Source organism: Callionymus lyra, chromosome 2, assembly GCF_982586985.1.
Source record: "Callionymus lyra chromosome 2, fCalLyr1.hap1.1, whole genome shotgun sequence".
NCBI classification, from domain to species: Eukaryota; Metazoa; Chordata; class Actinopteri; order Syngnathiformes; family Callionymidae; genus Callionymus; species Callionymus lyra.
Window position 1 is genome coordinate 40,702,688 of NC_141819.1, and position 15,812 is coordinate 40,718,499.

General features: G+C 36.7%; 1 protein-coding gene across 1 annotated transcript in view; it reads left to right on the top strand.

The window, feature by feature from the left end:
• The window catches only part of LOC148087028 (capping protein, Arp2/3 and myosin-I linker protein 3-like), a 43,493-nt gene extending 39,913 nt beyond the window's left edge, over positions 1-3,580 (top strand). Inside the window, exons 35-40 of the mRNA XM_087785232.1 lie at positions 322-958; positions 1,029-1,123; positions 1,193-1,319; positions 2,517-2,588; positions 2,668-2,775; positions 3,457-3,580. Of these exons, the coding sequence (XP_087641358.1) occupies positions 322-958; positions 1,029-1,123; positions 1,193-1,319; positions 2,517-2,588; positions 2,668-2,775; positions 3,457-3,497 (1,080 nt within the window). The 3' untranslated portion in view covers positions 3,498-3,580. The remainder of the gene's footprint in view (positions 1-321; positions 959-1,028; positions 1,124-1,192; positions 1,320-2,516; positions 2,589-2,667; positions 2,776-3,456) is intronic.
• Positions 3,581-15,812: the final 12,232 nt, after the last annotated feature.

The window sequence follows — 15,812 nt, forward strand, 5'->3', positions numbered from 1 at the left end:
TACTTCTGGTGGAAGCTTCTTGGTTGGTGTTCAGCAGCTTCTTCTTCAGGTTCGACAGAATGGCCATCAAAATTAGGAATTAAGATTTTGAAAAAATCTGGGAGAATCGGAAAAACGAATCCCTGATACAATCAAATCATACATGATATACATGATACCCAGCCCTGGTGTTGATGAATAGAATCCGGGGGTGTATTGGGGATAATTATTATTGGATGATATCAACATTAATCTTAGGAGATGGAGTTTTGATGATGACTTGAAAAAGGCGAGCTGGACTCGGCCCACAAGCCTTCAGTCGACAATTGCTTGTTTTTGCAGAAGAAGAGCGAGGTGGACGCAGACGGGGATCGACCAGGGGAGTCGGACCTGTTCTGGGCCGACGACAAGCAGAGGACAACTGAGGTCCTGCAGGCTGACAGGCCTTGGTCAGACAGACATGGTGAACAACACACGCTGGACGACAGGCTGCTGGTTCCTAAGACGATGGACAGACACACAGACCGGTACCGGACCGAGAGGCAGCTGGACCGACAGTGGACGGTGGACAGACACACTCAGCGGCAGATTGACCGCAAGATGGAGAGACAGTGGGTGGGGGGGCGTCAGATCGACAGGTCGTGGTCGGAGGCTCGGTCAGGAGACATCCAGGTGGACAGTCAGTGGGCCGAGAGCAGACATTCCATCAGGAAGTCAGACAGACACCTCGCTCAACGGCCGCTGCCGCCGTACCCCTCAGACAGAACTCCTTCGCCCAAGCAGGACACAGACCTGGCGAAGAACAACGAGACGGCCATCGACTGGTACTCCAGGGAGCAGGACACGTGCGCGGATGACGGACGAAGAAGCAGCACAGGAGGAGGACACGGGAAGTCCAAACCTGACCCTCCACCTCAGAGTAGCAAACCCAACAAGCTGCGGCAGAGACATCGCCTGGAGAGCGCCGACACTCTGCAGGGTCTGACACGTTTGCATGACGACAGAGAAAACACCGGTTTCTAACTCTCACTCTTGTTCTGTCGTTGAAGAGGAGGACGGAGAGCTGGAGCTTGTGAAGCCAGAAAAGAAAGGGAGCGAGAGAATGAAAGAGTCAGACGTGCACGCTCCTCCGATACCTGATAAGGTGCGCAATAATGTCAGCCCTGCAAGTCTCTTCTGTTGCCATCAGCCTCATTATTTTGTTTTCTGGCAGCCAAAGACATCCTCCTTCGTGACTTTCTCAAAAGAAGCTGCCGGTGAGAGGTTCCTGCCCCCGCCACCTGCACCCCCTCCTGCCCCCAAGATTGCTCATGGGATGCCTGAACGAGCGCTGAGTCAAGGTATGACGTAAAAGACTAACAACCATTAAAACTAAAAAAGTATTGAGCCTAAAATAGTAGAGATAATTCAATAATATAAGTATATATTTTGAGTTTGAATGATGATCAGTGTGTGTTTGTTTGTACAAAACTCTCTTTTCATTGAAATATTTACATTAGAAAATGTACTTAAGGCTCGCCCACTGAAAACACTTTGTTTGTATCAAGCTTAAATATTGTTTACCATAACCACACCCACTCTGCTGTGATTGGTTGAGCATCAATATATATTATATTGAATAGCTGGAAAAATGTTGACTAATTATGGAAGTATATCAGTGCCATCAGAATTTTGAATGTTTGAACATTTATATTGAAATATTTTTGTTTCTTTTAAGCATTGAAGCATTAATTTGATATTATTCAATTCAATTATGTTTTATTGAAATGTTGATTTTTGTTTTTATTGAATTATTGAATTGAACATGTTTATATGTTGATTTTATGAGGCTATGAATCTTAATCTTGCTATTATTGTGTCATTCATAATTATTCAATTATAATAATAATAATAATAATAATGCAAATAATTAAAGATAAAAACTAATTTAACTTTGTAATATCTAATTATTTTTATTTTATTATTCCAAACATTATTTAATAAAGAAAAATTCAAACATTCAATTGTTGGGTTTTCAACCATTCAATATTCTTATGGCAAATGAAATAAAAAATGTATTTCTTAGTTTAATAAAATGCTAACAATTGTCATGGTTAATCATACTGAGATCATACGTTTTAAAGATTTATAATAATTACAAAATTTCAGTATTTTGTTATTTTTTATTTATTTTATTTTTTGTAGCCAAATGTGTGCAGACGACTTATTTTCTAACTTTAAAGCACCATTATATCCAGCCCCCTCTTAGTGAACTCATCACTGCAACAATAGACATTGTTTATGATGCAAATATGACAGGTTTATGATGCTTTAAATCAGTAATCATCTTTAGTTAAGATCAATTTCTACTGTACATGTCCTCTTTGCAGTTGTAGACTACTATCCCTAAAATATTATAAGAATTGAGGTTTGGGAGATCAATGATCAAATATTATGAGGGTTCAATAACAGAAAGATCTCAATAGCAGCACATTCTCCATGTCATCTTGAGCAAAATGAATCTGAAGTCGTACTCTGTGCCGTCTTCCGTCCCTCAGGTGAGGAGGCGGCCAGACCCCTGGCCCCGGTGAAACCCCAGAGGAACAGAAAGGCCATGTCATGTGATGCAGGTATAAATAAATAAATAAATAAAAATAGATATTTGTCTCACGTCAACATTAACCGTTTGTGTTTCTTCGTTGAACTCAGGGACTGACAGGGAAAGCCCTAATAATCTTGAGAAGCCCCCGAACCGCAAACCCCCCATGAAAAAACCTAGACTCCCCCAGAACAGAAATAAGTCGCTGGACATGTCTGGTACTTGTTTGTTTCTATCTGTGCGTGTGTGCGTGTGTGTGTGTGTGTGTGTGTGCGCATATGTGTGTGTGCGCATATGTGTGTGTGCGCATATGTGTGTGGAGAGGGGTAATGTGGTGTGTGTAGGTGTGTGTGTGTGACAGAAGAGGTGCATGGAAGTATCAGTTTTTTAATCATTTTTATATTAAAAGGTTAAATTGGTTTTGTTTATACATTTAATAAAATAATATGTGTATGTTGGCACTTTTATACTAACATTATTATTTTCTAAAGGCTATGGATTAAAAAAGGATAGAATGAACATATTTAAGTTTTTTGTCTTAAATTATTAAATAAAAAAAGTTTTGAGATTTAAATAAACATTAAAAACATTAATTAATGTATTAATTACAGTTGCTTTGAAATCTTTGTAACCTTTACATTTATAAATAATTGAATTACATTTTGAAATGAAAATAAATTGAACTTTTCTATAAACAAAGTATTTAATTCAATTGTACGAAAAGCAATTAAATGATACAAAATAAAATAAAAAATGAGGAAAAGGTTTCATCATTTGAAACATTCATTTCCACAATTCAATGTTCTGATGGCACTGACATATTCTATCTGTAGACGTGTGGACTGTTTCTCAAATTAGATTCTCATCTGTGCACTTGTCGTCTCCCCTGCTCTCCACAGACACTCTCAGCAGCACACCGGGGCACAGCGAGCTCGTCTAGTGACCGCCAAAATCACCTTGTGTCGTCATGACGACTGGGATACAGACAACAAAAGCAGAATAAATCGTTCTGAGCTACAGCATAATTTTTTTTGTCTCTTTTCATGTTTTCTCATTTGACCTGTTCACGTCTTTGTGGCTGCAGTGTTTCAACAGTATTTGTTCAAACCCACCACCGTCTAGCTACCCTAGCTATGCGTCCGTCTTTTGTTAGAATGTGATTTCTAAACTGTGACTGCCTTGGAAATGAGTTGCTTCTTATCAGATGATGATTTATACCTAGTTTTGCTTTCAACAATTGAAAGTTGATATATTTTATAAAAAGAAAAAGATGATATTATAACTGAGCACCCATCTCTGTATGAATAAAATGGAAGAGAACATATTCTTTTGTTTGCTTCTTCTTTTTATTGCAAATATCTCATTTTATATTTCAATTACCCACGTGTTTTTCTTTGCCTAAAAAACATTAACATGTGTTAACATTAGTGACGAGTCAATGAGGCTTCATGAAACAGTCGATGAGGTATCATGATACTGTGTCTTTATTTTAGAAGACCACTAGATGTCACTCTCAGTTTTAAAAAAGGATGCCAGTTATATTTAATTAACAGATCTGAGCCAATAGTTTTAAGCTGATAGTGCCGTCTTGTAACCTTTCTAGAAACACTGTATCATGACAATTGAAAAAATAAATCTTCCGTCTACGTTTGACTCGCTTAATTAAAACACATCATTTCCACCTTGTTTTATTGGGCTTTATTAGTAAGAACATTTTAATTATGAATTTTTAGTTTCGCTTCATGAAACAGCCGATGAGGGAATATGATGCAGTGGCTACATTTTGAAAGACCACTAGATGTCGCTCTCCACTTTACAGTCTTTGGCTCTGATCTACTAATTCAAATTGCTTTTGTCCGGGGTTTATATCCTTAATATTAAAAGTCTTTTCTTATGTTTTATATGTGCCTATTCATTTTATTGTATAAATGCATGTTTTAAAACATATTTATTGATACAATGTTCTCACCAGAATTAAGTACTGACTGAAGTAAATAAAACCCTTTCTTTGAGACCTTTTTTTAAATATAGTAAAAAATAAACAATTAAATAATTAAGTGTTAATTAATTACAATTAAAGGTGAACTGTGAGTCTTGAATTAGTTCTCCAGACAACTTCATTGTTGTTGTTTTAATGTATTCCTGGTTGATAATTAAAACCAAAAGATGATTAATGGGTGTTTAAGACCGAGGATGATGATGGGTGTTTAAGACCGAGGATGATGATGGTCCAGGATCTACAATCAGCTCTGAAAGACACAAACGACTCCTGAGCAGATAATGACTAAAGCAGCTGCAGTAACGAGCGTCTCTGTGATTCCTCTCATCACAGGTGGATGCTAAATTTGACTTCAGAAAAGCCCCCGTTTGGTCGTCATGGCAACCGCACATATTCACGTGTCAAAGAATATGAGACAGCAGGGGGCGACTGAACCCTTCAGATGATGCACTGGACCGAACACAGCAGACCCACAGGTTGTCATTAGCAACCGCGGCCTGACCTTTTCCTCTAAAGATGCTGTAGTGAGCGAGATCCGCTGCTGACTCCCAGTGCAGCAGATACTAGACTCAGGCGGGGAATTAAACAAGCAAACAGCCTCCAGGGAAATTCAGAGGAGGATCATCAGGAGTCTGGGACTAATTGCTAAATTTTGTTTTACAACATTTCACAACAGAGGAGGGAAATTGGTTTTTAAATTACCTATGAAATAGTTTGAACAGTCAACATCAGCAACTTTTCTCTATTAACACATTGAACTGACACACATTCACCACATATCAACATGTTTCACAGGAAGGATAGAAGCTCCTTAGGGGTGTTAGGAAATATACATACGCCGATATATCTCAATATTCTTCTTCACTATACTCTATCAATATTTAATAGCACTCTTTCCTTCTTTATCCAAAGAAATTGTTTTTTTTGGGAGTCATGTTCCCATAATATTTTTATGGTTTAGACTTATTGTCATTGAACAGAAGTACACAGCAATGAAAAACTGGCAACGAAATTCCGTTGCTTGGCAACCGTTTAAAAAACATAGCATAGGGTGATTGTATATCTGTTTAGTATTTATATGTACAATTAATATGCAAATATTTACAACACTGGTTCATTTTTGTGTTGAATATAAATTCCTGGCCGCTAGATGGCAGCAGTCATTTGTCCTCTGCATCAAAAGGAACATTTAGACCCCAGCGATGACAGAGGATGAGAGGATGTGGTCTGTAAATCCTGCAACACCAGAGTCTAGTACTTTGATACTACAGAAGTATTTGTATTCCTACAGTGAAACAAATATATATTGAAAAAATAGCTTTTTTATTTATATGTACTATTACACAACTATTGTAAAACCTTATTGACAACATTTCTCACTGCTTTGTCCTTTTTTCCTTACTTTTCCCATGATGATGAGGTTCCTTTTCTTTTGTCTGTTTTTGCTCCGCGGCCCCTCCAATCAGTAATGCTATATTTTGTGGCTCCTTGAGAAATAGAATTTCCCACTTCTTTCTCTGCTATTTGTTTTTGTCAATCTGGCCCACCAAGTCCTAATGTGACCAGTAACAATTCCAGTGTTTAAGATAAGTGATACTGATACTGATGTTGACGATTAAAAAGACACTTACAATAACAGTCAAACTGATGGGAAATCAATATTAATTGATTGTTTGTTGAAGGAGGACAAAACATGGATATAATTAGGATTAAATTACCTTCCAAGAATGAAAAGATAATGTATTTGTTTCTATAGGATTCATACTTCCTGTTAAAGACACTTTAGTAAATAGATATGTTGTTCTGCTTGTGGCTGAGACTGATAACAATGAAGATTTTGGCCCCTTGTGTGATTGAGATTAACATTCCTGTCTAAAAGGCAACATGTGGCAGTAAACACAATGTCCATGTATTTACTGTATATTTATTTATACAATTCTCTGTATTTTCAAGCTACTTCTTTTCCTGGTCATCTTTCCATTTAGGGTCGCCACCTCTTACCCTGGGTAACTGCGTTATGTTGATAAAAAACGAAAATAGCAGCAGTAAAGATTTGAACCAATATATACTTCTTCATGTTCATTATCTTATATAGTCTGGAAAACAATTAAAAAATAATATAAAATATTTATTGAAATGAGGTAACCCTTGAGTTATCTCAAGTCAGGGTGAACACATTTTCTTTGGGGGGCCACTGGGTCACCTTGACCCTGAGATAACACAAGGGTTAAAGCATAAATCAAGCCTCTCTAAAGCTCTATGACAAACTCTCTGTGTTGTTTTCCAAATAAAATAATTGACAGTTCAACAGAAGCTTTGAAGGTTCTGGAGGAGCCAGGAGGAAGTTCTGTTATTATCTGCTCAGATTTTTACTTTCTATTTACTCGGCGTGTTCATGGGACAGACAGATGGAGGCGCCAGATGTCTCATTCTAGAAAACTTAAGCAGAGAAAAAAAGACAGAAAAGTACTTCTTCTTTCAACTTTTTTAACGGAAAAATGTACCAGAACAGTAAATACACAATGACCAAAAAAACAAGATCTTGATCTGGGTCTCATGAAACAGCTGATAAGGTATCATTTTGAAAGACCACTAGATGTCACTCTGAAATCTGTTTGATTGAGGCTAACACAGTTCATAGTTTATGTATCAGAAACACATGTTATTCTCATTAAATCTATTATTAAAAAAGTATTCTATAAGGATAAATCAGTAGCATACCATATACTGCGATGTTTCGTGTAACAGTAGGAACAATTTGAAGTTGTCCAAGTACTTGACTCTAGTGTTGCAGAATTACAGACCACGTGACTGGTTTTGAAACCAAAATTTGTTCAAACATCAGCTTTCAAAGCTGTATCCTGTATCTTCTTGTCCTCAGTAATCGCCGGAATCATGAATTGTTTCTTTAGCTGCACAGCATGCCATGACTGCTGCCATCTAGCGGTCAGAAGTTTAATAGCATCACAAAAATGAACAACGTGAATATTTGCATGTTTATTCTAAATAAAAAAGTAGAATCACACTTACTTGAACTACAAACCATGAAAGAACTATGGTAAAAAGCCAAAAATGTATAATAAATGAATTAATATATATATATTTTTGAATGTATACGGTGCTATTGAATGTTGATATAGTGTTGTGGAAAGTTTGGATAATGCTGATTGGTAGTGATGTGTTAATAAGTACTCACGCATCAATAGAAATAAAAAATAACAAAACATCAAATTTCGTTTGAGTGTCAAAGAAAGTAACTACACTAGTCAACAATCAACTTCTCATTAAATAAAGAATATCAGTATAAAAGTCTTGTAGTCAGATGTTAATTTTCTTACTCCAGATTCTCTATGAAAACTGCAGGAACCGCATCAAGGATCCACATGTAGGTTTCTGACCCCTCATACAAACACACCTTGATTTTAGCAGTGAGGTGAAAGTTGACAAACTCCCTATCAAGAATGATTCACCTGGCTTTGTCTCAGCACGAGAAAAGAGGAAGTTCCATCTGAATCATATTCAGCGAGGATGCTTCTCATCACAGGAGGCAACCCAAAGCATCCTTCTTCTCTCATCACTCTGCTGTTACCAGGCAACATGATCAGATAACAGCTGGGGGAAGAAGAGCGGAGACGGCCACAGAACATGTGTGGGTAGAAGAGAAAGAGAGCAAAAATAAAAAAAGGACGCTGGCTGCCAAAAGTAACGTTACTTTGACAACCCCGAGGAGAAGGTCAGGGGACGATGATGACTAAATTATTTGCTTCTAACTTGAAGGGTGAAAGCGCGTCAGTCACAACACAATGAGCATTTGCAGACTCCTAGACCTAAAATCGGGAATGACTCACGAAAAACATGCCCCCGACAAAAGAAGTGTCATTTAATGTAATAACCACTGTGTCTACGAAAGGTCAGAAGTGAGGCGCTTTGTTGGGTTGTCATGGGAACCGTCTCCCTCGTGGTTCTGAGGCAGAGTCACCTCTTGGTCCAGCAAGAAAGCCACATAGAGAATATCTACTGAAAATGAAACACTTTCTGCCTTCACCTGTTCTGAGCAGCCTTTAATGAACAGACAAATGATTAAAAATAGGACTTAATGAATCTCAATTAACTATAGTTTATAGGTTATTGAGCATACAATGATGGACATGGTCGTAACAAAGCTATTTACGTTTTCCTCTTCTAAGGTGAAGAAGAAAAAATGGTGTCTCGAAGCTGCCACCTACTGATAAACTGTTTCGATATAGTCAATTTTATTAATCTATTAATGTTTGATTCAGACATGATTTATAAATCCTGGCATCATTTCCAAACCGAGAGTGACATCTAGTGGTCTTTCAAAAAAGACACTGTTTCATAAAGCCTCATCCACTGTTTCATGAAGCCTCATCAACTGTTTCATAAAGCCTCATCAACTGTTTCATGAAGCCTCATCAACTGTTTCATAAAGCCTCATCAACTGTTTCATGAAGCCTCATCAACTGTTTCATAAAGCCTCATCAACTGTTTCATGAAGCCTCATCAACTGTTTCATAAAGCCTCATCAACTGTTTCATGAAGCCTCATCAACTGTTTCATAAAGCCTCATCAACTGTTTCATGAAGCCTCATCAACTGTTTCATAAAGCCTCATCAACTGTTTCATGAAGCCTCATCAACCCTTCTCAAGTAATCCGTTTGTAAGTAGGAAAATTAGGATCTATTTGACCAAAGTTTGTTTCGAACAATACAAACATAAAGGGTCACTAATGTTTTGATTTAAGTGTGTCTTAAATGGATCTTGGACCTCTAATTATCAGTATAATATCCTTAGTTTTTCAAAAATGATTAAAAAAAACTGAAAAATTTACCTCATAATTCCACAGGTGCGAAAGGTTGAAATCAGTCGAATCAAATAAATATTTTGGATTTAGCTCCACTGCACTCAAAAAAGAGACACTCAAAAAATATTTCTTCAACTAAAGCACATAAAGTCATGGTGGTTTGACAATAAACTAAAACACTGAGCAGCAGCCTACTCCTTTATTGCAGCAGCCAACTGTGCACACTTGAGAACAGCTGCCTTAGGCCCTTCTGAACCGGTAGAGTTAAAGTAAAGTATACAGTAAAACAGAACATTTGCATTCACATAGTGAAAATAGCAGAAGAAGTGTTTGTATGCACATACATTAATCTTTCAACTCTTACTTATGGCCAGGAGCCATTTTCTTTCTCATTTGACAAGAGACAGGGACACCCAGGAAAGGTTTTCAGTTCCACTAAAGACAGTCGCCCACTCGCAGACACACCAATGTGTACACAACTCATTGTGTACTGTATACTTTTGGAGAGGTAGATGGGGAAAACATTTCAACTGTTAGCTTACTGTGTGTAATATTAATGTTACCTTCTCCAAAGAGATTATATCATTGTTTGTGTTCTTTGTCGGTCCCTCGACTTAATAACTCAAAATAATACGAACAGATTTCGGTTACATTTTCAGTAAAAAGTTAATAGAATGGGACAAGAAACATTTGTTTACATTTAGGTTACACCAACTAGATCCATGAAACTCGTTGCAGAATAATCTCCAACAGCTTCTGTTGTAGAAGGGACGGCCGAAGAGACCAGGAGATCACAGAGTCAACGGGATGGCTCAGCTTTTATTAAAGAATTCCAAATTCTCCAAACACACGGATCAAGTTTATTAAGCAACATTACCTCGTCCAAATCCAGAGTTTCTTTATTGTCAAACAAACAAGCGGGATACAAAGATCTATCGATAAAGTAGTTACAATAATGTAAAAGAGATACATAAGAATACACACATCAGGGAAGAAGGTTGTGGAGAAGGGGTTAAGAATTTAACTGCCTGACGGTAGAAACAGTTTTTCTATCTGGTTCTATTGTTGATGTCCAATTTACTTCAAGAAGATATGGAGAGAACAGAACATTTGGTGGGGGGGTCTTTTGGGACTTCTTTAACAACTTGTTGTGTGAGCGATTCCCATAAAGGAGCCCTAAACATACTTTTAATAATTTTTTAATAAATTAAATGAAAATAACATTTTAACATATTGGGACAAGATGAAACGTCAAATATCTGCAATGCTAGTCAACTGTTTCCAACAGAACCAGTGTCATTATGGTTGGGTTGATGGGGCTTCATGAAACAAATAATGAGGTTTAATTTTTTTTTAAAGACCACTAGATGTCACTCTCTGTTTTATAATCGCTGACTGTGATCTACTGATTCAATGAAACCTGAAAATCAATTTCAAACTGAGAGCGACATCTAGTGGTCAAAATGAAGACACTGTATTATGATGTATCATCAGCCCATCACTCATATTAAGTATCTGCAGAATAATATGGGTTAAAAATGTATATTGTTTACTATAAAAAAAGCCTTTTCTATTCCAGAATTGTTGTCGAAATCACCACCAGATCAAAAATGCTTAATGATAATATTGGTCTTGTGTGTGTGACTGACAAATCCAAGTGTCAGTCACACACACATATATGGGGGGGGGGAGAAAAACAGTTGATCATCGTAATCCTGCGAAGAGATGCGGAATAGAAGAATCAGAACAACTCTGAGGAAACAAGAGGGAGGGAGCGAGGGGGACAGAATTAACAGATTTAGTGTCATCTCTCAGTCTGGGAGGCGAGCCAAAGTATCGACCACCTTAATCCCTTCATCCCTCTCTTCTTCTTCCTCACCCGAGCAAACCGCCACCTCCTGACCTGACATCTTCATCTCAGTTGTTGTTCTCCATCCTTCAGATTACACCTTTTTTTGTTTGTGGGTGTCAATCTACTGAGCACCAGCAGCGACTTGTACTTATGATCAAATTATTGATCATCTGGATTAAAGATCACTCTGTCTCAGGACAGATCGATGTGTGTGAACGGAAGTGATACGATGATAACAACCCAACAAGTCATTGATCTAGAGTCAGCGGGGACCTGCAGAGGGTCTACCAGGGCCTCTGGCATCTTGAACCTGCATTACAGACAGTTGAGGAAGGCATGGCTTTCTGTTAATCTGACACTAGTTTCAGAAGCAATTCTGTGCTAATCCCTTGACTAGCCTGATAATTCCACTCACGATGAGACCCCAAACATGTACCACGCGAGAAAATGCACATGTACCACAACAACAGGAGCTGAAAATCAATAACACGCTGTAAATCGCTTTAGTCTGAGAGCAATTAAGGGTTCAGATAAATGGATTATAATCCCAACACAAGAATGCAAAAATACAAAGAAGAAGGATACGATTCCTGGTGAAAAATTAAAAAAGAGATTAAACATTATCTCAGATATTCTGTGTGTGGCAGCAAAAAATAAAACCTTTATTCAATCGTGTCTGATGTTCCGTATAATCCACCAGATTAGAGTTGATGACAAATATGCTTGCAGCACTTGAAGCACGGTGGAGTTCTCTGGTGTGAGGGTTGGCTGCAGGCATGTAGAGAGTGAGCAAGGGAGGGGGCCTGTGGTGAGGTGAGACTTGTAAACCTGCTGTTTGTCGCCGTGTTAGTCTGGATTAGGACATGTATCTGTGGGATGAGGCCGAGTTATTGGGACCCTGCGAGTCACCCCCACACTCCCACCATCTGTCCCCCACGTGGTGGACGCCAGAAGATCTCACTCCTTCCTCAATGTACGTCACTATTTATTAAATTGTCTCAAAATATCAGAAGTCTTTTCAAATATATATTCAAACAAAACCCTTTCTCAGCTCCTCCTCTCCAACTCTTCTGTTTCATGAAACGGGTTGAAAGGGTGACGAGGAGGTCAGCATCCCATTGAGGGGATTTCGGGGTTGACTGACCATTTGCTAATCTTAATCAGTCAATTTTCACCCAGATTGTCGTCCACGTCACACTCCACTGTGTTTTCACAGTTGAGCGATAATCTCTGTGCCATTTTCCACCGGGATTTAACTTTGAAACATTTCTGTCAATAAAATAATCCAACATCAATTCAGATTAATGGTTCAGTAGCACTTTTATTTTTAGGATCAATATAAGGTTAAAAAGAATCGACTCATGCTGAGCGTAACGGATACACATGATCCCTTTTATGTACTTTGACGCTACGATTTATTTACAGTCTATGTAACTTCAACATTCTTAGATTATATTTTCATATATTTATTTTGGAAACGTTTTTCTATTTCATCCATTTTAGTTGGCTTTTGAAATGTGGGTTTTAATCCAACATTTTAACAAATACAAACGATAAGAAACGCTGAATAATGACATGTGTGTTTTACACAACTAAAATAAATCAACATAATAAGGTGGTCAATGACATTTTGAAAATGATTTTGTGTGTGTGTGCATGTTTGTGTGTGTGTCAGTGGTGCTATTCAAATCAGTATCAGAATCATTATAAAATTATTATTAATTATTATAAAAATTAAATTATAAGAATGAAAATAAAAGAGAAATTAATAAAACACAAACAATTTAAATAATATCAGAGGTATTACCATTAAATGGCATATAAGTTAATCATTAATAAGATAAATTAAATCATCAAGCAATTTTCTTTTATTAATTTTTTTAAATTAATTTTAATGATTTTTAGATAAAAGGAAAAAAACACCTGATATTCTTTTTTTCTTAATCTAAAGTGATTTAATAATTGTATTTAAAAAATGTGTTTAAGACTTTTTTATTTTTTTATGATATTAATACCTGTCTGCTGTATGGATCATTAATGTTATTTAATTCAATGTATTTCATTTTTATGAATTCATTATTTATATTCCACTTCATTGTCATTTCTCTTTTGTATTGTAATTTTTTATTTAATTTTTTTTGTAGTATTTAATTCTTTTACACTGTAAAGTCTTAACAAAAAAATAATTTAATTGTAAATAAAGTATAATTATATCTTTAGACTATAATACTATGCATTTGAATTACCTAATTTGTTAAAAGAATAATAATAATTTCAAATAGAAAATATAAATAAATGACGCCCACACTTCTTAAAGTTTTTTCCTCTAGCAATTTTGGAATTTGCGACATTAAAACAGTTGTTGCTTGTGATGAAAAAGTCACATTGTTATCTTGAACTTTTCTGCTCTTGGTTTCACCTGACTGTGAGGTGTGTCTGCATGTAGCTGCAGGCGAAGGGGGCTGATGATGAGGTAAGTTCCTCTGTGTCTCCCCCTCTCTTTGTCCCGGACCCTCGCTAGAGGCCCTGTTGGTTTAAACGCTAAGCTTTGGCCGGAAACACAAACGATGGAGCGATAGAGAGGTTAAAACAGAGAAAGAGAGCAAGAAAAACTGTTGCAAGAGTTTCATGTGACGTTAAAAGCTCTTTTGTCTCTTGGCCACACGTCAGTCAGTCTTGAGGGTTTAGTTTCCAGTTCAAATCAGATTTGTGGAGACGTTATTAACTCACTGATTCCTCAACGAGACGCCAATAAGACACAAAGAGACTGGGATTAACAAGTTTAGCTGTTAAGGAGCATTGAGAAGTGCTTGTTATGCATTTCTCTGCTTGATGGATTTAAACACTTGAGAAGAAAAACAGAATTAGCCGATGTTACAGTTTTAATAAACTCAATATAGGTGAAATTAATTGTTCTGTATCAAGCCCATAATTAACTTAAATTATTATTTTATTGAATTCAGTGATGAACACATTTATGTGGACACAAATATAACTAGTGACCCATCCTAAAAAGGGGTGTCAGATTATTATTTTCTTTCAAATCATTTTATTTCTATCATGTTTTTTTTTCTGGTTTATATTTAAATTAAGTATGTGTAAAATAATACAGTATAATTACATTTTCTCTATTTACAATTAACACGTACATTTTCTTCATTTTGGTGTTGTAAATAAACTTCTGGTCACTAGATGGCAGCGGTTATTATGTCCTACACATCTAAATCCTGCCAGATCCCTGCGACGACTGGGGACGAGAGGATACGGTTGTCTCCAGCAGCTTTTAAAGCTGATTTCTGGACATGTTTTGTTTTAAAATATGTATTTTGTATGTACATGTATATTATCGTTGCCCCTGTATCATATCCACAAATATTATGATTATATTATAATATTATAGTTTATTGTATCTGAATAAATGGATGATCTTCAATTTATTTTGTATTATAAACTGTAAAATCCATAGAACAGGGATCATATAATGCATTTTGTGGTGGATATATTTCAAACCAATTACATTAATATGTTTTTGTAAGCATTTCATAAAACATGTGAACATTTAATCCCTGTCATTTAGTTATTGAATAAACAAAAGCATAGTTAACACAGTAAATAAAACAACTGCCAGATGAGCCATGAATTGTCTTTTTATTTATCTTACATTCTTCTGCCATTCTTTTCTTCAAACCTGGTCACTTTCTCTTGCTTTTAAACCTTTCCTAAGTGGAACCTCTTGATTAATTGCAGAATTACATCTTCAAAATAAAATATTTTAATAAACAGGTTATCTTATTTGAAAGGACCTCCTATGCTAACCTCGTGCTACACTTGCATTCCCTTAATATTTTTTAAGATGTCATCTGTATAAATAAGGTTTGAAAGGTTATTATAAACATTTATACATATTTTCAAACGTGTGTGGTTAGTTTCTATATATGTTACTTTACAACAAATACGTTGAAATTAGTGATTTTATTAGTTTAATTCTAAATCTATTCGTTCTAAATGCAGCGAAAAAAGTAGTGTAGTAACAACATTTGACCAGTGTGGGACAGTGAAGAGTTTACTGGCCAAGTTGACCTACATGAATGGTGTAATAAGTATAATAAAACGTAATAACATATATGTATCATTTGTCTGCGTGATGAGCCTCCTGGTGTTTTTGTTGATTTGAATTTGGTTGTTGTGTTGAAAAAAACAAAAACATGTTAAAGAGAACAAGTGAATTAAACAACAACAACTAGGTGTGTGTGTGTGTGTGTGTGTGGTGCATGTGTGTGTGTGTGTGTGTGTGTGTCAGGGGGGCAGAGGGGATTTACAAAAGAGGGGAGTGAAAGAAAGGGGGCAGTGGCAGTCAGTGTCAGAGTGCTATACACACTCACATGCGCACATTCACACACACTTTGCTTCCTCTGTTTCTCTTTCCAAAAACGTGTCAGTCAACTGGTCAGTCGAACATCCGTGTGTGTGTGTGTGTGTGTGTCGAGAGGCGATGCCGAACAGGTCTCCCAGACTTTCATCTCAATGAGTGACGGTAAGTTTCATTATTTTACGCATCATTTCTGTAGATAATTGATCGGGG